This window comes from Globicephala melas, chromosome 4 (genome assembly GCF_963455315.2).
Source record: "Globicephala melas chromosome 4, mGloMel1.2, whole genome shotgun sequence".
In the NCBI taxonomy this organism is placed as follows: Eukaryota; Metazoa; Chordata; class Mammalia; order Artiodactyla; family Delphinidae; genus Globicephala; species Globicephala melas.
In genome coordinates this window covers 58,545,555-58,572,856 of record NC_083317.1, presented here as the reverse complement: position 1 = coordinate 58,572,856, position 27,302 = coordinate 58,545,555, and the positions used below count along the sequence as shown (strand labels likewise).

Sequence of the window (27,302 nt, the reverse complement as noted above, 5' to 3'; positions counted from 1 at the left end):
TCTTTATCAATTCATATGTCAATGGGCATTTAGGTTGCTTCCATGACCTGGCTATTGTAAATAGGGCCACAATGAACATTGGGGTACATGTGTCTTTTTGAGTCATGGCTATTAAGGTTTCAAATAAACAATTTTAGAAATGAGAAAATGCTTATGGGAACATGTGTCCCTGCTTTTAGTTTGGAAAACAATAATTTCCTTAACTGTATTAAATTCTGAGAGCCTATAGGAATGTATAACTATGATGCAGAAAATAGTTTTCCTTTTTTGGTCAAACCCATTTGCTCCAGAATATTTAGTCCAGGAGTAACAGTGAGAAAATTAATAGGTGAAATTGACAATGTTTTCCTAAATAGTTTGATGCTGGGAGCAAATACCATCAGTCTATCACAATGTTCTTCCCTAATGGCACAGATTTCTCCTAGAGCAGTGCTTCTAAATAATGGCTGATTATTAGAATCACTGGGAAGTTTTTAGGTTCCAATACTCAGGTTGCACCTTAGACCAATTAAATTAACCTCTGTGGTACCACCCAGGTATCTGTATTTTTAAAACTCTCTGATTCCAATATGCAGTCAAGGTTGAAAATCTCTGTCTTAGAGGGATAACTGAGCTTGCTCTCCTCTATCACTTAAATTACTATCAAGGTACCTTGGTCTACTTTCAGTTCTTAACATGTTAAAGTGAGGTTAAGGAATTTAGAAATCCTTTGAGGAAAAATGAAACAAATCAAAAATAAGCAGCCCCAAACATCAGGGAACTGGTCTGACACCCAGAGCTAGGTGTCACCTAGTATTACTACAAGCTGGTCTGATGCTCACAGCTAGTCCATGCTGTTCTCCTACCGGACATATAATCTCACAGAACATCAAAATCAGATGAGTTCACTAGGAGACCGTAAATAAAGTTGGACAAAAAGAAGTCACCATGCAACCCATACAGTACCAAACATCCCCTCCCTCATCTAAAATGAGTGGCTGCTGCTTCTGTACTCATCACAGCTTTATCCCCATTCTAGTCTACTTTCTCTATACATAAGATTTATTGAGATACCCAATCACAGAATTGTCCTTGCTTTTTTTTTTTTGCGGTATGCGGCTTCTCACTGTTGTGGCCTCTCCCGTTGCGGAGCACAGGCTATGGACGCGCAGACTCAGCGGCCATGGCTCACGGGCCCAGCCGCTCCGCGGCACGTGGGATCTTCCCGGACCGGGGCACGAACCCGTATCCCCTGCATCGGCAGGCGGACTCCCAACCACTGCGCCACCAGGGAAGCCCTGTCCTAGCTTTCTGACAGCACCCAAGTTATAGTAAACTTTCACTTCCTTAGACCTTCTCCAAAATTACCCAGATCCACAATTAGTTCTTTCTAACATCCTTTTACTGAACCTCCCAACAGTTCCCCAGGGTGAATGACCTCCCTCACTGAGACACATTATAAACCAAACTTGTCAACTACAGTTGTGTTTCTGGGGTCTTCACCAGAAGGGCATTGATACCCTTTCTCAAAATATCTGACTCAAGAATATTGAAAATAAGCTGGCTTTGAGACTGAAAACTGAGCAATGTTGCCTTTGAATTGGGTGAATCACAGTGGTTACTACCATTGGCTACACATTAAAATTGCCTGGGGAGCCCAAGCTGCCACCTAGACTGATTTAAATAGGAATCGCTGAGGATAAGACTCAGGCAATAGTATCGTTATAGCTCCCCAGGTGATTTCAAATAAAATTATAAATACAGGGAGAGGAATTACATAGACTGGGAAACTATACAGATCAGAAAACTGAGGCCAACAGCAAGTTGCTCAGAGTCTTTTACCCTGCAAGCAGCAGCCCATCAGATCTTTGCGTGCAGAGAGTCGCAATCTGACCAGAGAATCGACACTTTTACATTGGTGCTAATATGGTACAACGTTTGTAAACAGTGTTCACAAGGCCCTTTGATGCTGGTGTTACAATACCATGTGGAAAGAAGTAGAAGGTATAATTATATAAGGATGAACAGAACTATATAAATAAAATATATAAAAGCCACTAGATGACATGACTGTGCATATTTTTTTTGTTTTTGAAATGCTTCTTTACATATTTATTTCAAAAATATTCACAATAAGCATGTACTCATTTAATTTTCTTTCAAAAGGTTGTTTTTATAGTCAGTAAAGAGCATATTATAAAACATATGTATGTGAAATATGAAACTGAAAAAGACATTGCTGGATTGTGAGAGGAAGTTTAGTAATAAGTGATTGCTTAGCGGGGCAGCCAGATGAGATGCTAATAGACATGAGAAAAGGTTAAGCTAATACTATGAGAGAATTGGAAGAGTTCCCTGCATGAAGTTTAAGACCCCGACGTAAAACTTTCCTCACCATGGGAAACAAGTGGGATTGGCAGACTGCAGCTATTACCTATTTCTTCAAACCAAGACACACCATGGCCTTTGTTCCTTTTCCAAGAAGTAACAATAGAAACATGTAACAACTCCCTTGTTTTAAATCATCTTGTTTTCAATATTTTTCTTAGGTCCTTGGTTGCTATAAAAATATTTAAAAGTTAGAGAAAACATGGCCTATCAATGTCTCAGAGGAGATAAAAGAAGGCTGTTATTAAACATCATCATAGTCTATTCATTTCTGTCTGGATAGAACAACAAAAGAGATCAGAATATTCTCACCACCACCACTTCTTACTTTGGAATAGCTGCCGGAACATGCTTCCAGAGGCTCAGATAAGCTGAGAGCAGAACCCTGGTTGTCCATCCTCAGAACTAAGTAACCTGCACCAGCTTGTGGTCCTGGTGACTGGTTAGATGAAAAATCCTCTTTTCAGCTGGATAGATACAGGACGAAAATAGCTGAGTAGCGCTTGGCATCATAAGAACACAGGATGACACTGGCTCGTCTCTATCACTTGGGGTTGTAATTCTTCTATCATCTAAATTGAAAACATCATAGAAGAGGGAGGCATCCCTAATTTGGGCACACCTTAAGAAATCACTAGAAATAACTAAAGAGAAATATAGGCTTTTTATTTATTTTTTAAGAAAAGCTGTAGAAGGCCACCAAGAAGGAAAATCTTATGTTCTTTTGGTCCTAGGTGAGTTTTGCAGAGTCCTAAGAGTTGGATTCAGACGGCCTATGAGAAACCACAGGATGAGTGGCCCTGTTTCTAATTTCACTTTTCTTAACAAAGGATTTACCAACATATGGCTGGATATTTTTAGGACAACATTCACGAAAACTTCTCAGGACCTCCCTGATATCATTCTAATATTGTCTTTGATCTGTACAATTGGAGGTAGGTGTAATTCTTTTTATTTAAGTGTGTTTTGTGCTTGTATTTTGTAAATGTCACCATAGAGAATTAAGAAAAGTAGCAATAATAGGAAATTAGATTTTTTTTTCTAAATTCATACCTCTATACCAAGATTTTCAATCAAATGAATCCAACGGTAATCTGCCCCTGAGGAGAGACCATGTAGATCTGATCCACATTCTTCACCTCTATTGAGTTCAGAGTATTCATACCTTCTTACTTGCTAGGTCATGGTTAGATTTAAGTGATGTGGAGAATTGAACCAGATAAGCAGAAAATCAAAGGTTAGGGATTTTATTGTTACCTGCATCATCATAAACTAGAGTTTCATTCATATTTTAAAATTAGGTGTCCCACAGATTTCTTCACTTGGAAAAAGAATTTTCAAAGTGATAGGTCTTCTGAATGATTCAGTTACTTTTTAACCCCTTGGTAGGTGTTCCCTTAGGTTTTGTCCAAATGGTAAATTATGCCCAGCTTTTATGAGAAGAAAAGAACACTGTAGAAATCAAAAGAAAGCACATTTTTTGCATGTGCTTTTGACCTGATTAGGAATTGTATTACAAAGAATTAGAAACATTAAACTGAAGGAAATGCTGTGATACTACTTATTGCACCTTGAAAAAAATTATAAACAAAGTTAAATATTCATTTTATAGGCTTTCTAATGGGTAGTAGGTAATTAGTAATAGGTAGCTAGTTTTTCTCATTATTAAATTATTATACTAATTCCTCATTGCTATCTTGGGAATCAGCCAGGATATTTCATTTAAGGTTAGTAATTTATTAATCCCTCATTGCAGGATTGCTAAAGAAATGAATATCTGATTTATAGCATGTACATAAACTGCTGTAAATATTTTAGTAGGAACACAAGAACGAACGATTACTAGCAATATTTAATAAAGATTCTAAGAAAATGATAGACTTTGTAAAAGAAGTAAAGCATGAATTTAGTGGATGACCAATTATACTGATTCTATATGCTTAAGTGTGAGGGAGGGTTTCAGTTACAGGAATATAGCAAGTAAGGAGTGGTGCAGTATTTCATTGTCCTCAGTATTAAGAAGTCATGTCCAATTAAAGTTCTATAAATGTGGTATTTCACTGCCTTTCAATAGACATATTTTTTTGCAGCATTTTTGAACCTACACTTGAAAGACTTTCCAATTCCTCTCCCTGTGATATTATTTTTATTTGGATGCAGTTTTGAAATGTTCAGTTTTACATCTGACCAGGTGTGTATAGTAAATATGAGTAAATATAGTAAATATTTTATATATCTGACTATATCTAAGATTCATATAAATACAAAGATGGCTTAAGAAAATTTGTAAACATATTTCTTCACTGCTGTGCCAGTTGATAGAGGCTTATGATGTGGATAACATCATATCAGCTGTGTAGAAGAAGGAACCAGGCATGAAAGAGCTGAAATCCAGGTAACATAGTCAAAACAGAGCCTAGGTCTGAAACTAGGTAGGCAATTCAGAATGAGTACATGTACAGCTGCTAAGAATGTGAGTAGCTGAGTATTTAATCATAATTCAAAACCTTAGACAAGAAATTGGTAAACAAGATAGAAGCCCAGAGAGACTTTGAGCTACTGATACAGGACTCTAGTGGCAAGAGAATTCTGACATTGAACAAATCTATTGCCTTGGGAATGTTTCATAGTGTTCCCATTAGAATAGAGGCTACTCTCTAAGTGCACCTGCCTTAGAATATTTCAAGAAACATACACTGAGCCTCTTACATGGAGCTGGAAGTGAGGAACAAGACAAAGTATATAGTCAAGGCATATACAGTATTACTAAATAGTTGGGAACAGCCGGAGTCAGGTAAAGGAGAGACAATATGCTTACTACAAGGAATATAGAATGCATTATTGACACATTAAATAGTCCTCTAGCCCAGGGGTTGGCGGCAAAGTGTTTTCTGTAAAAGGCCATATAGTACATATTTTAGACTATGAAGGCCATATGATCTCTGTCACAACTACTCAACTCTGCCATTGTAGTTTAAAAGCAGCCATAGACAATACATAAGTAAATTGGTATGGCTGTATTCCAATAATACTTTATTTATGAAAACAGGCATTGAGCCAGATTTGTTCCCAGGGCCCATAGTTTGCCAACACTTGCCCTAGTTAATCAGTATATAAACACGAACGTGTGTGAAAATGATTGACTTTCCCAAACAAATTTAACCAGTGATGTTAAAAACCATAATGGAAACCATGTATCCATGCCAGAACCAGAAGCAGATTACTCCTTCATTTGTCATGAACAGGTTTTATAATCATCTGATTTTTGACATAAGTGCAATTTTAAGTACTTCTATAAACTTTACTATTTGTCAACAACTCTTTAAAGGAAGAGACCATATGTTGAGAACTGTGAACGGTCTAAGATTTTACTCAACTTTCAATCTAATAATTTTGCTTGCCACAGTTTCATCGTCCTGGCAAAAGACACGGGACTCCTGGGCTAGAAACAAAGGACTTTATTACTCATAGCAATAACAGAAGCCAGAGTCTCCGCATTTTCTTGCCCCTGTTCCATGAGCCCCACAGGGAGAAGTAAAGAGGGCAAGGTGAAACCTGCATACACAATGGGTTGCATTATAGGAGAAGAAATCTGAGCTTAGAGAACTTGAATATGTTATGATGGGCAGTGAGCTCATCTGCCCTCTTGCTCCAGAGAGAGATAATATCTTTATAACACTGGACAGTATAGTAAACCTGCCTTTTTCTCTGGAGGGAGACACTTGCTTTATCTTCCAAAGCTGTTAGCCATACAAATATTCTTGAAAGAAAATATTCCTGGAAGAAAAGCAGTCAGTGCCCCCATCCATAGCATACAGAGAAACACAAGAGACCCATGAAGAATCATTTCCCAAATGCAAGGAGAGAGCCTAACACAGTAGGTACTCAGTGTTTCCTTAATGAGTGAATGTTGAATGGATGTGTTAACGAACCAAACTGGGTCTGCTTGCCCACGGGCAGTAAAGCCAATCTACTGACAGTGGGTTGTGGTGAAGGAAAGTGCAGCGTTTATTGTAAGGTGCCGTACAAGGAATATGGGACAGCTAGTGCTCAAAAAGCCTGAACTCCCCGATGGGTTTCAGCAAAGCATTTTTAAAAGCAAGGCAAAGGAAGGGAGTCCCAGGGTATATGATGAGCTCATGCACAATTCTCTGACTGGTTGATGGTGAGGTAAAGTAGAAAGATCAAAAATTGTTGCAAATATTTCCTGGTTCCAGCCAGACTCCTGAAGGGATGTGTTAATTTCTTTCATTTGGTGCGGCTGGGGGGGGGGGGTTGCATCTGTAAAACAACTCAGGAAATGTGCATGAGATACTATTATCTAGGTACTTCAGAGAGGACCTAAAGCAGAGGATATAAGGGAGACATCTCTCTGGGGAAGGCCCCATAGGGTCCTGCTTGGTTACAGATGCCCATATAGGATTTAAAACTATCAACTAAATATTTTATGATAAACACCATTAATTGGTTATTTCATAATCTGCATTACCTTCCCAGTCTCTATCCCTGCTATTCTTCCATACACATCTTCTGTATAATCCATGGCTAATTACGTAGTTTCTGGAAATTGATACGATTGTTTACTCCTTTGTGGATTTTGTGCATGATGATCCGTCTACCTGAAATCTCTTTCTTTCTCTTGTATGCCTGAAAATCTGCTACATACCCTTTAGTACTTTTGTCAAACTGTTTCCTATATCTATTCTTAAAAAAAAAAAGAAAAAGAAGCATAGAGATGTTCATTAACCTTTTGCTGTAGTTGGTAATGATCTGATGCAAAATTATGAAAATCCAAGAGTTAAGACTTCAGCACTTACTATGTTGTGATTAATCTTTCTATCTTGTGCTAGGCATAGGAGTGCCTGGCATGTATTCCATGCTAATAGACCAACAGATAAATGAGAAAATAACATTTTTATATTATTAGGTCCAAAACTATGCAGATGCCATACAGTGGATGGATCCACATTTATTTTTTGATATATTTACACCAATAATTCTCTTTAATGTTGCATTTGACATGGATGTTTACCTGCTCCACAAGTTATTCTGGCAGGTAAGAAGTGTTATTTTCAATAATATTATTCACTCATGAACTACTACATGTTATCTGTGTTCAGATTTTTTTACCGTTTTAAAAATCAACTATATTTAGGTATAATTTATATGCAATAGTATGCATACATTTTGAGAGTACAGTTTGATGAGTTTTGACAAATATCAACCTATCAAGATATAGAAATTTCCATTATCCTAGAAAATTCCCTCAGACTTCTTTGAAGTCAATCCCTCATCAATGCCTCAGAGAGGTAAGTACTGATCCAACTTTCTCTTTTTTAATGATTCAATTTCATTTGATTTACCTTAGAAATTCTGTCCAAATATTATGTAATTTTTGGTACAGATAGTCATTTGCAAGGTCATGGGGTACAAGTGCAAAGACTAACTTTCTCATTACTTGTCATTTCTATATAGTATATTTCTTTTGAATATTAATTCAAAGAGAAAAGTAGGAAATCATTTCTATAGCCTTATTATTAAAGTCTCAAATAGATGCCAGGTGAAAAAATTTACATAGTGACTATTACAGGCATTATTTTCAAAAGTCATTCCTAAGCAAGATAAATTATATTCAATTAAATTGATTAAAAAATCCATTACATATTGTTTTTAGCAGGTTCTTCAAGATTTACATAACAGTGTCATTGTCTTCCATGTATGACTTAGATTCACAATCAAAAATAAGTCTCCACTTTGATACCACTGTAGTTTTCTTTTTTCCAAAAATTTTTACTTTTGATGAAGTTCATCAATTTTTCTTTTAGAATTTGTGTTTTTATGTCCTATTAAAAATTATTTGCCTATTCTAAGGTCACTAAGATCTTTTGCTATGTTTTCTTCTAGAAGTTTAATAGTTTTAGATTTCACATTTAGGTCTAAGATCCAATTTGAGTTAATTGTTTTATATGATGTGAGTTGGGTGTTCTGTTTCATTTTTTTTCATATGGACATTCAATTTTTACAAAATCATTTTTCTTCTTCCAGTTTTATTGAGATATAATCAATGTAGAGCACCATATAAGTTTAAGGGGTACATCATGATTTGACTTGTATACATCATGAAATGATTATCATAATAAATTTAGTGAACATCCATCATCTCACAGATACAAAATTAAAGAAATAGAAAAAAATATTTTTCTCTGTAATGAGAACACTTAGGATTTACTCTCTTGACAACTTTTGTGTGTAACATACAGCAGTGTTCATTATATTCATCATATTGTTGTACATCACATCCCTACTACTTATTTATTTTATAATTGAAAGTTTTGTACCTCTGGACTGCCTTCATCCAATTCTCCCTCTCACACCCCCTCCCACCCTGCCTCTGGTAACCACAAATCTGATCTCCTTTTCTATGAGTTTGGTTGCTTGTTTGTTTATTTTTGAAGTATAATTGACCTATACCACTGTGTTAGTTCCTGTTACACAACACAGTAGTTTGATATTTATATACTTTTCAAAATGATCATCACAATGTCTAGTTACAATATGCCACCGTACAAAGATGTTAACTAGTTATTGCCTATATTACCCACACTGTACATTTCATACCTGTGAATCATTTATTTTGCAACTGGAAGTTTGTACGTCTTAATCTCCCTCACCTATTTCTTTCCTTCTCCCAACCCCTCTCCAGGTGGCTACCTGTTTGTTCTCTATATCTATATAAATCTGTTTCTGTTTTGTTACATTTGTTCAGTTAGTTCTTGCCACAGATGGCAAGATTCCATTCTTTTGTGGTTGAGTAATATTCCATTGTGTGTCTGTGTGTTGTTTGTGTGTATATATATATATATATATATATACACACACACATATATAAACCGCATCTTCTTTATCCATCTATCGATGAACATTTAGGTTGCTTCCATACCTTGGCTATTGTAAATAATGCTGCAATGAACATAGAGTGCACATATATTTTTGAATGAGCATTTTCATTTGCTTTGTGTAAATACCCAAAAGTGGAATTGCCAGATGATAGGTAGTTCTATTTTTAATTTTTTGAGGAATCTCCATACCGTTTTCCATAGTGACTGCACCAATTTACATTCCCATGAATGGTGCATGAGGTTTCCCTTTTCTCTACATCCTCTCTAAAACTTATTTGTTGTCTTTTTGATAATAGCCATTCTGACAGACGTGAGGCGATATCTCATTGTCGAAATCAGGGATTTGCATTTCCCTGATGATTAGTGATGTTGAACACATTTTCATATGCCTATTGGCCATTTTTCTGTTTTCTTTGGAAAAATGTTCAAAGAATGTTCTATTCAGATCCTCTGCCCATTACTTAATAGGTTTGTTTGTTTGTTTTTGATGTTAAGTATTATGATCTCTTTGTACATTTTGGATCTTAACCCCTTATTCAATATATTGTTTGCAAATATCTTCTCCCATTCAGTAGGTGATCTTTTTGTTTTGTTGAGAGTTTCTTTCCTTCACTATGCAAAAGCTTTCTAGTTTCATGTAGTCCCATTTATTTATTTTTGCTTTTGTTTCCCTTGCCCAAAGAGACATAGCCAAAAAAAACGTTACTAAGACTGATAACAAAGATCTTACTACCTATGTTTTCTTCTAGAAGTTTTTCAGGTCTTACATTTAAGTCTTTAATCCATTTTGAATTTATTTTTGTGCAGGATGTGAGAGAGTAGTACAGTTTAATTATTTTGCATGTAGCTATTCAGTTTTCTCAACACCATTTTTTGAAGAGGCTGCCTTTCCCAAATTGTATATTTCTCCCTCCTTTGTCGTAGATTAATTGCCTATATAAGTGTGGGTTCATTTCTGGGCTTTCCATTCTGTTCCATTGATGCATGTTGCTGATCTCTTAAGCTCAGATGCATTTCAACAACCCTGCATTTTTATTCCCCCCCTCACATTTACTGTTTTTGACATCATATTTTACATATTTTTGCTTTATGTACCCCTTTACTGCTTATTGTTGATATAGATGATTTTACTACTTTGGTCTTTCTACCTTCCTACCAGCTTTTAAGTGGTTGATCTACTACCTTTACTGTATATTTGCCTTTACCAATGAGATTTTTCCTTTCATAATTTTCATATTTCTAGTTGTAGCCTTTTCCTTTTCACTTAGAGAAGTACATTTAACATTCCTTGTAAAGCTGGTTTGGTGGTGCTGGACTTTTTTAGCTTTTGCTTTTCTATAAAACTTTTCATCTCTCCATCAAACTTTAATTAAAGCCTTGCTGGGTAGAGTAGTCTTGTTTCTAGGTTTTTCTCTCTTATCACTTTAAATATATCATGCCACTCCTTTCTGGCCTGCAGAGTTTCTGCTGAAAAGTCTGCTGACTGTCTTTTGGGAATTTCCTTGTACGCAGGCCTCTCACTGTTGTGGCCTTTCCCGTTGCGGAGCACAGGCTCTGGACGCGCAGGCTCAGTGGCCATGGCTCACGGGCCTAGCCGCTCCGCGGCATGTGGGATCTTCCCGGACCGGGACACGAACCCGTGTCCCCTGCATCGGCAGGCGGACTCTCAACCACTGCGCCACCAGGGAAGCCCCTCCCTTGCTGCTTTTAATATTCTTGCTTTAACTTTATGATCATTACCTTGAACTCTTTATCAGGTAGGTTGCTTATCTCCACTTCACTTAGTTCTTCTGGGGTTTTATCTTCTTCCTTCATTTGGAACATATTCCTCTGCTGCTTCATTCTGCCTAATTTGCTGTTTTATTTATATGTATCTGGTAAGTTAGTTACATTGTCCAACCTTGGAGAAGTGGTCTTTTTTAGAAGTCCTCTGTGACCCAGCAACATACTCTCCTCTCATCACCAGAGTTGTATCCTCTAGGAGTTCTTCCTATGTGGGCTTTGTGGGTCCTTCTGTTGAAGGAGGATGACCACTGTGTGCATTCTGGTAGATGTGGCTGACACCCAGTCCAGTTGGTTGCCAGGTTCTGCCTTGTGTGGGTGCTGTCAGCTGCTGGTGGGCAGGGCCAGGCAGCTGCCTGGAGAGCCCTGGGTGGTCCTGGGGCTAGGGTTGGCCCACTGGTGGGCAGAGCTGGGTTCTGGAGTGGGTGGTTTTGGGACCTGGTATCCTGGGTCTAGTGTCTGCTGCTGGTGGGTGGGCCCAGTTCCTGACACAGCTGATTACAGAGTCTGGAGTACCCCAGAGTTCATGTTGGCCTGTTGGTGAGTAGGGCTGAACCCAGGGGTGGGGAGCTGAGGGGTCAAAGATATCTCAGAGCTGGTGTCAGCTTGCTGACGGGCTTGGTGGTTGGGTCCCAGAACTGGTGTTGGCCTACTGATGGGCAGGGCCATGGTCTAGGGGGTCCTGGAGCAAGTGCTGTCCTGCTGATCTGGATGGCTTTGGTGCTCTGGTGGCCCCTGGGCTCATGTCCACCCACTGGTGGATGAGGATGAGTCCTGGGGCTAGTGCCAGCCCACTGGTGAGTGGAGCTGTGGCCTAGGTTCTCTGGCTGCAGGGCCCTGAGGGTCCTGGAATTGGTGTGTTGGCCTGCTGGTGGGCAGAGCTGGGGCCTGAGTTGTCCTGGGGCTAGTGCCAGCCCGTCGGTGGGTGTGGCTTGTCCAGGGGCTAGTGCCAGCTTGATGGTGGGCAGAGCCAGGTCCTTACAGATGGCTGTGGATATGCAGGGGATCCCAGGACTAGTGCCAGTGCATTGGTGTGTGGGGTTGGATCCTAGGCCTTTTGATGGACAGGGCTGTGTCCCAGGATAGTTGTACACTCAGAGAATGTTAAGGCAATTGGCCTGCTGGTGGGTGGGGCTATATTCTCACCCAGGTAGCTGCTTGGCCTGAGGCGTCCCAGTACTTTCCCAAGGTGAGCTCCGGTTGCATCCTTCCTTTCTGAGAGGCGCTCCGAGATCAGCAGGTGGGTCTGACCCAGACTCCTTTCAGATCACTCCCTCTGCCCTGGGTCCCAGAGCATCTGAGATTTTGGGTGTGCCCTGTAAGAGGGGAGTATCTATTTCCCACAGCCATCTGGCTCTCCCAAAAGAAAGCCCTGCTGGCCTTCAAAGCCAAATGTTCTAGAGGAATCATCTTCATGGTGCAGTACCCCCAGGCTGGGGAGGCTGATGCAGGGCCTGGACCCCTTGCTCCTTAGGGAGAGTCTCTGCAATTGTAATTATCATCCTCCTAGTTGAGGCTCACTCACTGTGGGTATGGATTTTGACTATACCGTGTCTCTGGCCCTTCTACACATCTCATGGTTTGTTTTTTTGTGTTTTTTTTTTTTTTGAAGTATAGCTGATTTAAAATATTTAAAATATTATATTAGTTTCAGGTTTACAATGTAGTGTGATTCAGTATTTTTGGAGAACATACTCCATTATAAGTTATTATAAGATAATGACTATAATTCCTTGTACTATACTATTTTATACATGCTAGTTTGTGTCTGTTAATCCCATATACTTAATTTGTCCCTTCTCCCTTTGGTAACCACTAATTTGTTTTCTATGTCTATGAGTCTGTTTCTGTTTTGCATATACATTCATTTGTATTAATTTTTTTAGATTCCCCATATAAATGATATCAGACAGTATTGGTCTTTGTCTGGCTTATTTCACTAAGCATAATATTTTCTAAGTCCATCCACATTGCTGCAAATGGCAGAATTTCATTCTTTTTTGCATTGGTTGTATAGTGGTGAGCATAGGTGCCTTCCATTCTTTTTATGGCTGAGTAATAGTCTATGGAATACATATACCACATCTTCTTTATCCATTTACCTGTTGATGGGCACTTGGGTTGTCATGGTTTGTTCTTTATATAGTTAGTTGTAGAAGATCATTTCTGCTAGTCTTCTGGTCTTTCTCAACAAAAGCTACTCTGTAAATAGTTGTAATTTTGATGTGCCAGTGGGAGAAGGTAAGCTCGAGGTCTTTTATGCACCGCGCCCCCCACGTCTTTGCCACTGCCCTCTATATTCAAAAATTTTAAAACTTTGCTCCAAATTGTAAAACAAAGTAAACAAGGAAAAAGTATAAAGTGTGGGAAAAGTAAATTCAGCTCTACATTTTAGTGAATAAACTATATCTTTTCAATTGTCTAGCATGTTGAAGACTCAAGAAAGAAATTATGGAGGAAAAAATTAACAAAAAAATCTGACTGGCAAAACTTAACGCCACTTATGATTTTAACTCTGATACTATAAGAAAGCTATTATTAAATATACTAGGTCCAGTAAAAGGAAATTACTGATAAAAGTTGTGTTTTAAATACCCACCTTCTAAAATTTCCCACACACACACATAAAAGAACAGCACAGAGAAGACTACTCACAGAAACAGCAATAATCCTAATTCACAAGCTATTATGATTATTTTCTAATCATGTGATATTTGAACCCCTCCAGGAAAGACCTTGAGAAAAAATACTCTAGATTATAAGCAGGATGTGCATTTCTTTCAAAGTAATCAATACAGTTTTGCAAGTATAAAGCTGTTACCTAAAATACATTAGAATCAAAACTATTAAAATAACTTACACTTGAAACAGAGTCCAGGCAAATTAAATTCAGACAAATTATAAAAAAATGAAATTGAAAAGAATAGAGATATAATACTAGTTTGAGCTGGTTCTAGTGTTCCCTGTCAAGCCATCTCCTGAGTCTCTGTTCAACTGGGGGGTCAGCTGAGGTAGGATGAGCTAGATGGCTCTGCTCATATGTCTTTTGGTTGGTACTGTTAATATTGGCTATAGGCAATGAGTGTCACTGTACATGTATCTCATTATCCAGGCAATTATTCCAGGCTTCTTCACATGGTGATTTCAGAGTCTCAAACATCAGTGGGAGAGGGCAAACTTGAATTTACTAGTGCTTTTTAAGAGAAAATTTTTATTGAAGTATAGTTGGTGTATAACATTTTCTAAGTTACTGGTGTACAATATGGTGATTCCCAACTTTTTAAAGTTATACTCCATTTATAGTTATTATAAAATATTGGCTATATTCCCTGTGTTGTACGATATATCATTGTAGCTTATTTTATGCATAATAGTTTGTATCTTTTAATCTTCTACCCCTATATTGCCCCTCCACACTTCCCTCTCCCCACTTTTTAAGTCTCTAGTTACATCAGGTTTGCTCCTGTTCAGTCAGTATGGAAGATAGCTACCCAATGGTGTGGATTCAGGGAGCAGAATTACTGCAGCCATTTTTGCAAACAATATACCATGTGATTTATTGAGGTATCAACAGCTATTTGGTGGAAGAACAAAGATTTGGATATCCTGACCCTCAATCCTCTTGTCTCAAAGCCTCATTTTAATTTGTTCCTTTGAACAGGAGTTAGTAATACAACTCCCTTGACCACCATAACCTTAAATTGAGAATTCAGCCACCCTAGAGGTAAATTACCTAGGGGACCTTGATTTTCTTTCACCATTCTGATGCTGTTATCAAGCTTTATCTACCAAAGACTCCTTCTCAATAGTGTCAGGCCTCAGTAATGCCGTATAAGCACTCTGTCATTGTTCTGTCAATTTTAAGATTGGGTTAGAAATGTCTGATTAAGTGACAACCAAAATCACTCAGGACTAGCACCCGGGCCTCCTGAGTCAGAGTCCAGTTATTTCCCAACTGGACCCTAACTCTCCGCAAGAATGTCCCTGTACAGACAAAAGACTAAAATAATCAGAAGGAAGATAGCTTTTAATATTTTAGCTCTTCTGAATTCTCTTTTTCATTAACTGCATTAGGTATGTCTTTCTCCAGTGCCTATTGCAATGCCTCATTGCATAGTAGGTAGTGAATAAATGTGTAATAAATAAGGGGGTAAGAACTTGTGCTTTTTCATTTTTCTTGATGTAGCAAAAGTTGAGACAGGAACCTGGGGATTTTATTTGATTTTACTTCTCTGGCGAATTGTTTTAAATGGGAATGATTAGTACACTGCTGGTGGCTGTGTTTGTTGGTAAAACTTTTTGGAGGATATATTAGTAATCTCTATGGAAAGTTCCAAAATGATGCATGTCTTTAATTTTACTCATTGAAATTCTAAGGATATAATTAAGGATGTATGATATTGCTGTTTTTAATTTTATATTGGCAGTAAGAGCATTTTTCAACATCATTATGAAATTCTTAGTTATCCATTTTTATTTCATTTTATTTTTAAATTGAAATATAATTGACATATAACATTATTTAGTTTCAGGTGTGCAACATAATGATTTGATATTTGTATATATTTCAGAATGCTCACCAAAATAAGTCTAGTTAACATCCATCACCGCACATAGTTACAAATCATTTTTCTTGTGATAAGAACTTTTAAGACCTACCTTCTTAGCAAATTTCGAATATGAAATACACTATTGTTGTTAACTATAGTCACCATACTGTATATTGCATCCCTATGCTTCATTTGTTTTATAACTGGAAATTGGTATCTTTTGACCCCTTTTACCCATTTCACACCTCCAACCCCCCACCCCACCCCACTGCCCGCCTCTGTTCTCCATATCTATGAATTTAGTTTTTTGTTTTTTTAGATTCCACATATAAGTAAGTGAGATCATATGATATTTGTCTTTCTCTGTATGACTTATTTCACTTAGTATATGCCCTCAAGATCCACCCACATTGTGGCAAATGGCAAGATTTCTTTCTTTTTCTTATGGCTGAATAATATTCTATATAGATACCACATTTTCCTTATCCATTCATCCATAGATGGACATTTAGCTTGCTTCCATGTTTTGGCTATTGTAAATAATGCTACAGTGAACATGAGGGTGTAGTTGTGAATTCTCATAGGTACTTTAAGGCACAATCACCACATTTTCCCAAGTGCATTTGGTAATAAAATCTTGCTAGATAACCACCACAGGTAGAATAGGAGAAAGTAGAAGACAATGGTGGGAAGGCAGAAGGCCAGGATCCAGTTGTAGAATAACAGAATGCCCCTTCCCATCTTTTTTCTGGTCCTCTGCCCTTTCTATACATTCCTTCTATTATTTTGTTTTCTCTTTTTTCCCCTCTTTTGTAACTTCTTTCTAAATTTGTGTTCTTTTTTCTATGTTAATAGGCTATGTCTCAGTTTTTATGCATTGTTAAATGTGTATATATATATATATATTATATATATATATATGGTATGTATGTATATACCTTCACACATATACATCTATATTCAGTGGCCTTATCAAGAAAATTAAAAGTTCATTTTTTTTCCATTATGGTTTATTACAGGATATTGAATATAGTTCCCTGTGCTTTAGAGTAGGACCTTGTTGTTTATCTATTTTATATGTAGTAGATTGTATAAAAGTTCCTTTTTAACTATAATGTGGTATTTCCTGTAACTGGTATTTCTTAGGTCCTAAGAATCTCATTGCAATATTTGTTCCTTATTTCCAGAGTTGCAATCACATAGTTGTTAAATAAGATAATTTAAAATTTCCCTTTAATGGATTGCATGTGATTCTACATCTCCAGTATCCTGATTATCTGCATTTAAAAATGGAATACAAATGCCATCTGATTTTTCTATCTGTAAAATTTCTTTGCAGATACTTTTAATTACAATTCCTGGCTTTTTGATTAATTATACCTTAATTCTTTGGTATTTGGCATCTGTGAATAAATTAGTTTTGAAAACCACCACATGGTTATTATTTTCAGCTATCCTTGTGAGTTCAGATCCTATGCTGACTTCATCTTCTATAAAAGACCTGGGTAAGTATATTTTTCTCTTTTCCTATATTTAAAATATATTCCATGCTTAAACTGTCTAGTTTTAAGATCTTTTGTTCACTATAGCTTTTCACTATGTGAAGTGGGGTGCTGGGACATTGGGGATTGAGCATAGAGATTCAGGTGGTGATGCTTAGAAAAGAAGGAAATGCCAGTGATGGGCTTACTTAGTATTTTAAGTCTTACATTCAGTTGTGGAATAGGGCAGGGGATTATTTGTAATCCTTGACTTTATACATGCTTCTATCCTGAGCCAACAGGGTAGTTCTGGGAGAATCACAATATTGCATGTACATTGCGGTGACATTTCTATTGCCCAAAACCCCTTTTCTGTTGAAAACACTGTCATTAAGATAATGCTATTGGTAAAAAAAAAAAAAAAAAAAGAAAGAAAAAGTCGTTGGAGTGTTTGTCACCATTAAGACCAAAAGCCTAAAAAGTCAAAAACAATAAAATCATTAATGATACAGTGTGTACTATTTTAGGAGAAAGAAATCTATATTTAGAAGTATAAAATATCAAGTCAATGTAATCCAGAAAAAAATCCAAGAGCCTCATTCAAAAAAAAAATTACCTAATTTGTATTCCCTCAGCTATTTTTTAGTAATGAGAACAAAAACATTTGCTTTAAAGTAGAATTAAAGTATAATTTTAATATGGCACATACATGCACATACACACACACATACTTTTTATGGCCACTTGAAAAGGAAAGAGCTCTCTGAGGCAAGTAGAAACAGAGTAGTGCAGAAACCTCAATTGTACCTATGTGAATAAAGATAAGCCATATCTTTAAGACAAGGAGATTTGTCTGTCCCTCAACCCTGCTTCTATGAGACTCTGTCAATGTCAGGCCCTTTCCTACTCAAAAGATTTGGAAGAGTTCTATGCTACCTGAGAGAATTCCATACTCCTCTTAATTGGAATCTAGTTACTTATTCCACTGACTTCCTGGCTTACCATTGTTGAATTTAAATAATTTCTTTGGGTTGAGTTACAAGGTTGTTCTCATAAACTTTGGCCATCTTGTCGTTACTTTTGGAATTTTATTTTTCTCCTCAATTTGCATCTTAAAAAAAATTTTTTTAAATGAAGTATCTTTCTCTTGGCAACATTTTTGTCTGAGTTTTCAAAGCAAGACTTTTATATATTTTTTACTTTATTCTCAAAAATAAAATCTGCCCAGGCCAATGTCTGGAGTACATGAATACATTCACATTGTTTTGAGCTTTTTAGGGTCCACTGACTTCTCTTATGTTCCTTGTCTGTTATTTATTTCTAAATACTCACATTTTGTTATAGCCCCATTTTCTAAAATGGAATAGTTATACAACAGTGTCAGTTAGGGTTTGTCTTTGTCTTTGTTTTTGACTAAAAAGCCACCACCAAAACATAGTGGCTTAAAACTACAATTATATATATATATATATATTTTTAAACATCTTTATTGGAGTATAATTGCTTTACAATGGTGTGTTAGTTTCTGCTTTATAACAAAGTGAATCAGTTATACATATACATATGTTCCCATATCTCTTCCCTCTTGCGTCTCCTTCCCTCCCACTCTCCCTGATGGCATAGGCTGGGCTCCACTGATTGTGGCTAGGCTTACTAATGAATCTCCAGTCAGCTGGAGGGTCATTTGGGGACTAAGTGATCTAGGATGGCCTCAACTAGGAAGATTCACCTTTCTTCCATGTATTTCTCACATTCCTCCAGAAGGGTAGCCAGGGAATGCTGCCATGGTGGTGGCAGGGATCCAAGAGAGAGGAAGCAGAAATCTTCCTCAAGCCTCTGCTTTCATCAAGTCTCATTAAAAAATAATATTTTTTTTAAATTTAAAAATCAGAACTCTTTGGTGAGAGAAACTGCAACTTCTTACAGCAGAGGGCCTGGATGAAGGGAGAGGTGAAGAATTGGACCATCAAGGCAATTGAACTTCCACAGGAACAGACTGCCTTGGCTTTTCTTCTCTTCCAACAGCATACTTACTGTATTAGATTGTGATCACAACTATAGAGTGGTTGGTTCACAGGGAGGGCTTTTACCATTTCCTTAATAATATTTCCTTTCTATGGACATTTTGAAAACCATTAAAGGTGCTCAAAGTTATAGTTTTCCCCTACAGGCACATTGAATAGCAAAGAAAAATGATAATTGATGGATATCTAAACTTAGAATATCATCATAAATAGAGGAGGATGAGGATGGAAGTAGATTATATCAGGGTGCTCTCCATTAATGGAGCTTGATTTCTAAAACCATCGAAAGTGATGTATGAGAAAGTCAGACAATGTCTAATTATAGTGTGATTATCAGGACAATTGCCTTAATACTTTGATTGGGTACCGTGGTATAAAGCCTTAGTTTATAAATATACTTTATTCCTCCACCATCAGTTTTTCTTGTCTTAAATGCATGATGTATGTATTTATATAAGCCAAGTCTCAGAATTAAAAGTAATAAATTTTATGTTTTCATCTGTGCTTTGAAACAAGGAATGAGAGCTCTAGTTGATTATCTTACTTACATAAACTATAATCAACCACAATTAATTTGGTAACTAATCACGGTGATCTAGACTTAACTTGTAGTTGATACATAATGAAATTTCCTTGAAGGGAGTTTACAAACATGACTAAAGTATACTTAAGTATGTAGGAAAAGTATGTGATATAAATACATAGCTGAATATCCTTCTAATTGTTGATAAAATTTTATTCTTCAACATTGATGAAGTTTTTCCCGCCTTAAAAAAATATTTTTCCTTCTGCAGGTCTTTCTAGAGGCCTCGTCAATTTAATTAATGGAGAAAGTCTGATGACCTCTATAGTGTCTTTAATAGTGTTTACTAGTATTATGGATATTAACTTTGGCTTGCAAAAAAAAGTAAACTATTCCTTAGGTAAGGACTTATTTTTTTCTTAATTTCTTAAAATTAGAATCCTGTATTTTCTGAAAGTTTACATGGATTTTGTAACACCTTACCATAAGTTATGCTTATACAAACATAATTGTATTAGTATAATGATTTACTCTTTACAAAGCACTACCACACATCCCTTATTTAATATCCGTTGTAGTTTTGTTGTGAGGCTGAGTTGGGACTTTTCACGAGGATGCATATAGAAGCAACATTCCACAGGCCTAGGCTGAATCAGAATGCTTGATAACAAGAATGAGGGATGTTGTTTTTTATGCGTTGAAGATGAACTCAAAAGATAAGCCAAGTAGTGCATCCACCAGTGGCGAGAGGAGGTGGCTTCCCTTCCCTTCGCCCTGGGACTATCTCCCTGCAGGCAATACAGAAAGCTGTCAGCTCAGGGAGGAAATGTGAGTTATACAGCCATCTACAAGGCCTGAGCGCAGTGCTTGTAAGCAAAGAGACTGTAATATGCCTGGAAGCTCATTTACCACATTCAGATAGCCCTGAACAATAAGTATTTTATTTCCTCTATCATATGTGTATGTGTGCATTTGTGTGTATGAAATAAATGATATATGCACACTATAATGAGTGATTATAAAGTATTCATAAAGTATACAGATGAGTAATTATCACTCAGGACCAGAAATACAGTTACCAGCACTCCCATGAGCATCTTATATGTCCCTTCCCCATACTTTCAGTGGTGCTCAGAGTGTAGTCTCAATAAAATTAGAAATTAAAAAGGAGAAGTTACAATCAACACCACAGAAATACAAAGGACCATAGGAGACTACTATAGGCAACTATATGCCACTAAAATGGACCCCTAGAAGAAATGGACAATTTTTTAGAAAGGTACAATCTCCCAAGACCAAACCAGGAAGAAATAGAAAATATGAACAGACTAATTACAAGCACTGAAATTGAATCTGTGATTTCAAAAACTCCCAACAAACAAAGGACCAGGACCAGATGGCTTCACAGGGGAATTCTACCAAACATTTAGAGAAGAATTAATACCTATTCTTCTGAAACTATTCCAAAAAATTGCAGAGGAAAGAACACTTCCAAACTCATTCTATGAGGTCACCATCACTCTCATACCAAAACCAGACAAAGATACAAAAAAAAAAGAAAGAAAATTACAGGCCAATATCACTCAATATCACTGATGAACATAGATGCAAAAATCCTCCACAAAACACTAGCAATCCAAATCCAGCAATACATTAAAAGGATCATACCCCATGATCAAGTGGGATTTATTCCAGGGTTGCAAGGATTTTTCAGTATCTGCAAACCAATCCATGTGATACACCACATTAACAAATTGAAGAATAAAATCCATATGATCATCTCAATAGATGTAGAAAAAGCTTTTGATAAAATTCAACATCCATTTATGATAAAATCTTTCCAGAAAGTGAGTGTAGAGGGAACCTACCTCAATATAATAAAGGCCATATATGACAAACACACAGCTAACATCACATTCAATAGTGAAAAACTGAAAGCATTTCCTCTGTGATCAGGAACAAGACAAGGATGTCTGCTGTCCCCATTTTTATTCATCATGGTTTTGGAAGCCCTAGACACAGAAATCAGAGGACAAAAAAAAAAAAAAAAAGAATTAAAAGGGATCCAAATTGGAAAAGAAGAAGTAAAACTGTCACTGTTCACAGATGACATGATACTATACACAGAAAATCCTAAAGACACTACCATAAAACTACTAGAGCTCATCAATGAATTTGGTAAAGTTGCAGGATACAAAGCTAATACACAGAAATCTGTTGAATTTCTATACACTAACAATGAAAGATCAAAAAGGGAAATTAAGGAAACAATCTCATTTACCACCACATCAAAAAAGATAAAATACCTAGGAATAAACCTACCTACGGTGACAAAAGACCTGTGCTCTGAAAACTGTAAGACGCTGATGAAAGAAATCAAAGATGACACAAACAGATGGAAAGATATACATGTTCTTGGATTGGAAGAATAAATATTGTCAAAATGACTATACTACCAAAAGGCAATCTACGGAGTCAAGGCAATTCCTATCAAATTACCAATAGCATTTTTCACAGAACTAGAACAAAAAATTTTTTAATTTGTATGGAAACACAAAAGACTCAAAAGCAAACTTGAGAAAGAAAAACAGAGCTGGAGGAATCAGGCTCCCTGACCTCAGACTATACTACAAAGCTACAGTAATCAAAATGGTACAGTACTGGTATATACCATACTGTTTTGATTACTGACTATTCTTTTCCAAAAAGAATCACCCCTCTCATGTCTTCCTCTAGGGAGCTGGTTCAAGTGGTGGACAATTAATTACCCTACTTGTGCATAAGAAGCACTTGCTTTCAGCATTGTTCTGTATCCAATTATTTTACCCAGGCCATGGCAGCTTGGAACATCAACTGGAACCCCAGTTTAGCACAGGAAGGTACATTCTCTTTAAATTCTTCATATATGCCATCTGTGGTGTATAAGAAAACCAAACCAACTACCTACATACAACCTTTTCCAAAATCCAGAATACAAAACGAGGTGACACCATACAGCACTTAGAGAGTTTTTACCATAAAACTTGCTGCAGATAAGGGCTTCCTGAAGATGAATAAGGTGAACAAAAAAGAAATGTTTATATTCAGAAGCATCTTAAAAACTCAAGAGCCACCCTTGGGGGAAACTGAAAAATGTAAAATGTAGTCATACATGCTGGTCAGAAGGATCCAAGCCCAGCCCCTATACCTGATCTAGTATTCTACCAGGTCCCATTTAAGATAGTAAATACTGATCACAGAATTTCAGGGAACTTTATCAGAGGCAACATCTACAATCTAATCAAAAGAACTTTCTTGATATTCACTGAGAAGCAAAAAAAAAAAAAAAAAGAAAAATAAAAAGAAGAGTACTGATTTAGAAGTTAATTCATTCATTAATCCAACAGTTACTTGTTGATATGTACTATGTGATAGCTCCTATTCTAGGCCCTGGTGATTCAGCCATGAACATAATAGTCCTTGCTTTTGTGGAGCTTGCCTCAAAATTTTGACTATAATCAATGGAATAGAATTTTGTTTTTGATTAGATTTCAGAGGAGTACAAACTTTTAAGTAATCACTGTTAAAATGATAATAGTAACAACATTTTATTACAAATGTCTGCTGTAGAAAGAAGAGAAAAGTGAACTTATTTTCTTCGACATCAGGACTTTCTCTGAATTTTTAATAGGAGAATTTCCCCTAAGAAAGGTTCTTGATAAGTTTTACTGGTATTTCATTTATATCAGTTAACACAGCTGTGAAACAGTAATTTTCATAGTAATCATTATTTTACAACATGTAATTATTTAAACAGTAGTGCTCTATCTTTGAAGTGAACACATATTTCATAATAGGGAAAACCAAGAAGTTACTGCACTCAGAGGTTCTTACCTTTTCCTATTTGTATATTAGAAGTTTAAGAACATTATAAGAAATAATGGATTTGCTTTGAGGCTTTTCCTAACCTAATAAATCCATTCAGCATATATTGTACTCATTAAGAGCTATTTTTCTTTCTTAAAGGGGAAAGCAACTTTTAAACTGGGTCTTTTAACTCCAGTTCCCTGCATTTTTCTGAAACCAGAGTTGGCCTCCAGCCTATGTTTCATTTACAGGAGGTGCTGGATTCCCAAAATTATCATCATGGTCAACTCCATACCTAGAATGGATGTGACTTAGAGGGTCATTCATGAAATTCTCCTCCCAAGTTCACACTATCCCTACGGATGTTAAATCTTTCTGCTTGGCATATCTAGAAACCGTGGCTCCCTTTCAGCCATAGGAATGAGACTAGGTAGAGAAGGAATCTAAATAGCCTCAGTACTCTTAACAGTGCCCTCTCCACCAGTGGACATGATTGAGGATTCATAAATGGATTCTTTCTCCTTCATTTTACTATCTAAGAGCATAGTTCTAGGATTTACTTCCCCAAATTTAGCCTTGTTTTTCGATGTGGTTGCTGTTGCTGTTTTCTGTTGGCCATTCTTTGTTTCGATTTTGTTCTTGCTCTTCACATATTCTGTTGAAGTTGACCCTTCAGGCTTTCCTGACCCCAAGACCCACTCTCATCTGTAATTCAAACTTTGCTCCTCTGTTCCTCACCCTGTAAAGGTGGGAAGGACTTCCTCACCCACTGAAAATGCCTGATTCCGGCAATCAAGGCTATCAAGGGCTTAGGTCTCCTGTTTTCCTGGGGAGGGCATCATAACGACTGTAGAAAGCAATTTGGCAAGATATAATAATATCGATAAAGGATCAACTATCCTTTAGTGTAGTAATTCCACTTCTGGGGACTAAGGAAGTAATCAGAGAATTACAAAATAATTATGTACAGAAATACACACTGCAACATTGCTTATCAGGGAAAAAACTGGAAACAATGAAATGCCCAACAATAAGGAACCAATTGGATCGGTTTGGCAGGCCAAGACAATACAGGAAATTCACTCAGCTGGGACTCAGAGGCATTCCTTGTTTTGTATTTCTTTGTGTGTATTATGTTAGACCTGGAAAATAAGTTCCATGGGTTTAGAGACTTTCTACTTCTTGTTCATTACTGTTTTTCCAAAATGTATTACAATTTTGGCACTGAATAAATATATATTCCCTAATGGGGACTGAAAAAAGCTCTTAAACTAAACTGATCAAATTTTACAAATTTGTGTCTGACTTTTAACATTTGAAAAGAAACTCTTTCAATTTAGGAATAAGAAAATACCCTACATCTACCCCAAAAACTATGAGCTATTTTTAAAGAGAATGACAAAAAGAAAAGTTGACCCAGATTATCACTTAAAATTAAGAGCAAGTAAGTTCTATTAATTATTTCCTGTTTACTCCCCTTTCTTACAGCTCATAGCATCATGGATAAAATTTGGTCATATTGTATAGAAAGTCTCTTGTTTGGAATTTTAACTTCAAAACTGGTACAATTGTGGTTGTCTACTGTTTTTGGAGATGATGTGAATCATATAAGTCTCAACCTTTCAATTCTATACCTCATCTTTTATATTTGTAAGTAAGAGGGATATGCCTAAAATTAAATGATGTAGAAAAATTGAAAATAAAGATATGGGAAATATTTAGGCCAAAAAAGAACATTCAACTGATCTAGAAGGAATATTTTTGAAAACAATGTATCAAAGGAGATTAAAAATATTAATATGTATACAATGGAAAACAATGTGCCAAGATATATAAAGACAATTATAAATGACAAGAGAAATTTGACAAAATCATTACAATGAGATACTTTAACATGCCTTTCCTAGATAATTTCATAACCAAGGGGACAAAAAAATGACTATGGCTATAAAAAGATTTAAATAAAAACTCAAATGCTTGGCTCACAAGATATATAAAGAGTTTTATCTTCCAAAACAGAATACTTATCCTTTACATAGACATATAGACATTAACAGAAATAAACTAGACTAGAAGAACATTACAATAAAATTTCAAACATTGCTCAACCACAATGCAATTAAATGTTAACTTCAAAAGGAGGATCTTTAAAAATAAACATTCTAACTGCCTGAAATTTAAAAAAACTTTTCTTGGTAACTCTTCAATCAAAAAGGAAATAAAAATAGAAGTTACAGATCAAGGAAGGCTAAACATTAGAAACTCTATCAACATTACTAATCCATTTACCACAACTCCCTTCTCAAAGAAGTATGGCAGGCAATGATAATTAGCCGTATCACTGTTCCCTGACAGAGCCTCAGAATCACTTTCAACCCAGCCCTTTAGACAGCTCCACAAATGATTTGGAGTTGGCATGTGTGATAATACTTACTTCCCAAATTACACTATGTCTTTCCATTACACTTAGGAATAAGAGTGTTGCCTAGCCTCATATTCGTGATTAAACACAGATGTAGAGAATGGACTTGAGGACGTGGGGAAGGGGAAGGGGAAGCTGGGACAAAGTGAGAGAGTGCACGGACTTATATATACTACCAAATGTAAAATAGATAGCTAGTGGGAAGCAGCTGCATAGCACAGGGAGATAAGCTGGGTGCTTTGTGACCACCTAGAGGGGTGTGATAGGGAGGGTGGGAGGGGGAGACACAAGAGGGAGGAGATATGGGGATATAAGTATACGTGTAGCTGATTCACTTTGTTATAAAGCAGAAACTAACACAGCATTGTAAAGCAATTATACTCCAATAAAGAGGTTAAAAAAAAAAAAGTTCTGGAAGCTCTAGCTAATATAATAAGAAAAAAAGAAAGACGTTTATACATTTTAAAGGAGAAAATGGTTACATTAGTCACAGCATTTTAGATTATATAGAAACACCCAAGAGAATTAATTAATAAACTAAGACAAAACATTTTAGATTATATAGAAACACCCAAGAGAATTAATTAATAAACTAAGAAAACAAGGTTCTTTAATAGTTTGATATAAGGCAAATATACAAAAATTAATAAGTCAAATAGCATTCTTATAAAGCAGCAGTAACTAGTTATAAAATATAATGAAAATTGATTCTCTTTACATTAGCAAAAAGTTATAAAATATCAAGGAATAAACTTAACAAGAAGTTTGGACTTAAACAGAAAGCTACACATTTTATACTTCTGAGAAATATAAAATTTAAATAGACACAAAGAAAAGCTTCTTTTTAGAAATGCTAGAGTAACAGGATTCACTACTTTCATGTCTGAGGAAGGAAAGGCAGAACATAGGGATGTGAGGTTTCCTAACTAATCTGGATTTAAACCAATTATAATCTAGTGAGGTTGCACAATCGTTAATGAATTAATAGACAGTGAGAGAATAATGAGTCAGTACAAGTACATTCGTTACATACTACTTTAATGGTGTATTCCTAATGCTACAAAATTTATATTCCAGCAAACATAATTTCCTCTAACATCATTAAGTAAGCATAGCCTCAAGATTAAGAGTTACACTCAAGGAAATAATTTTATCTATTTTAATTTTAAAAATTGAATTATCATTGATTTACAATATTATATTAGTTTCAGGTGTACAACATAGTGATTCAGTATTTTTATAGATTATACTCCATTCTAAGTTATTACAAAATAATGGCTATATTTCCTTGCACTGTACAGTAGATCCTTGTTGTGTATTTATTTTATACATGATAATTTGTATCTCATAATCCCCTACCCTATCTCCAAGAAAATTATTTTAAATTTTTAGAGTCAAGATGTCTCAA

General features: G+C 36.2%; 1 protein-coding gene across 1 annotated transcript in view; it reads left to right on the top strand.

The window, feature by feature from the left end:
* The first annotated feature begins 3,157 nt into the window (after positions 1-3,157).
* Positions 3,158-27,302, top strand: part of SLC9C1 (solute carrier family 9 member C1) — a 95,104-nt gene continuing 70,959 nt past the window's right edge. Inside the window, exons 1-6 of the mRNA XM_030836838.2 lie at positions 3,158-3,302; positions 4,458-4,558; positions 7,295-7,423; positions 16,938-17,103; positions 19,898-20,026; positions 24,961-25,122. Coding sequence (XP_030692698.2) covers positions 3,158-3,302; positions 4,458-4,558; positions 7,295-7,423; positions 16,938-17,103; positions 19,898-20,026; positions 24,961-25,122 — 832 coding nt within the window. The remainder of the gene's footprint in view (positions 3,303-4,457; positions 4,559-7,294; positions 7,424-16,937; positions 17,104-19,897; positions 20,027-24,960; positions 25,123-27,302) is intronic.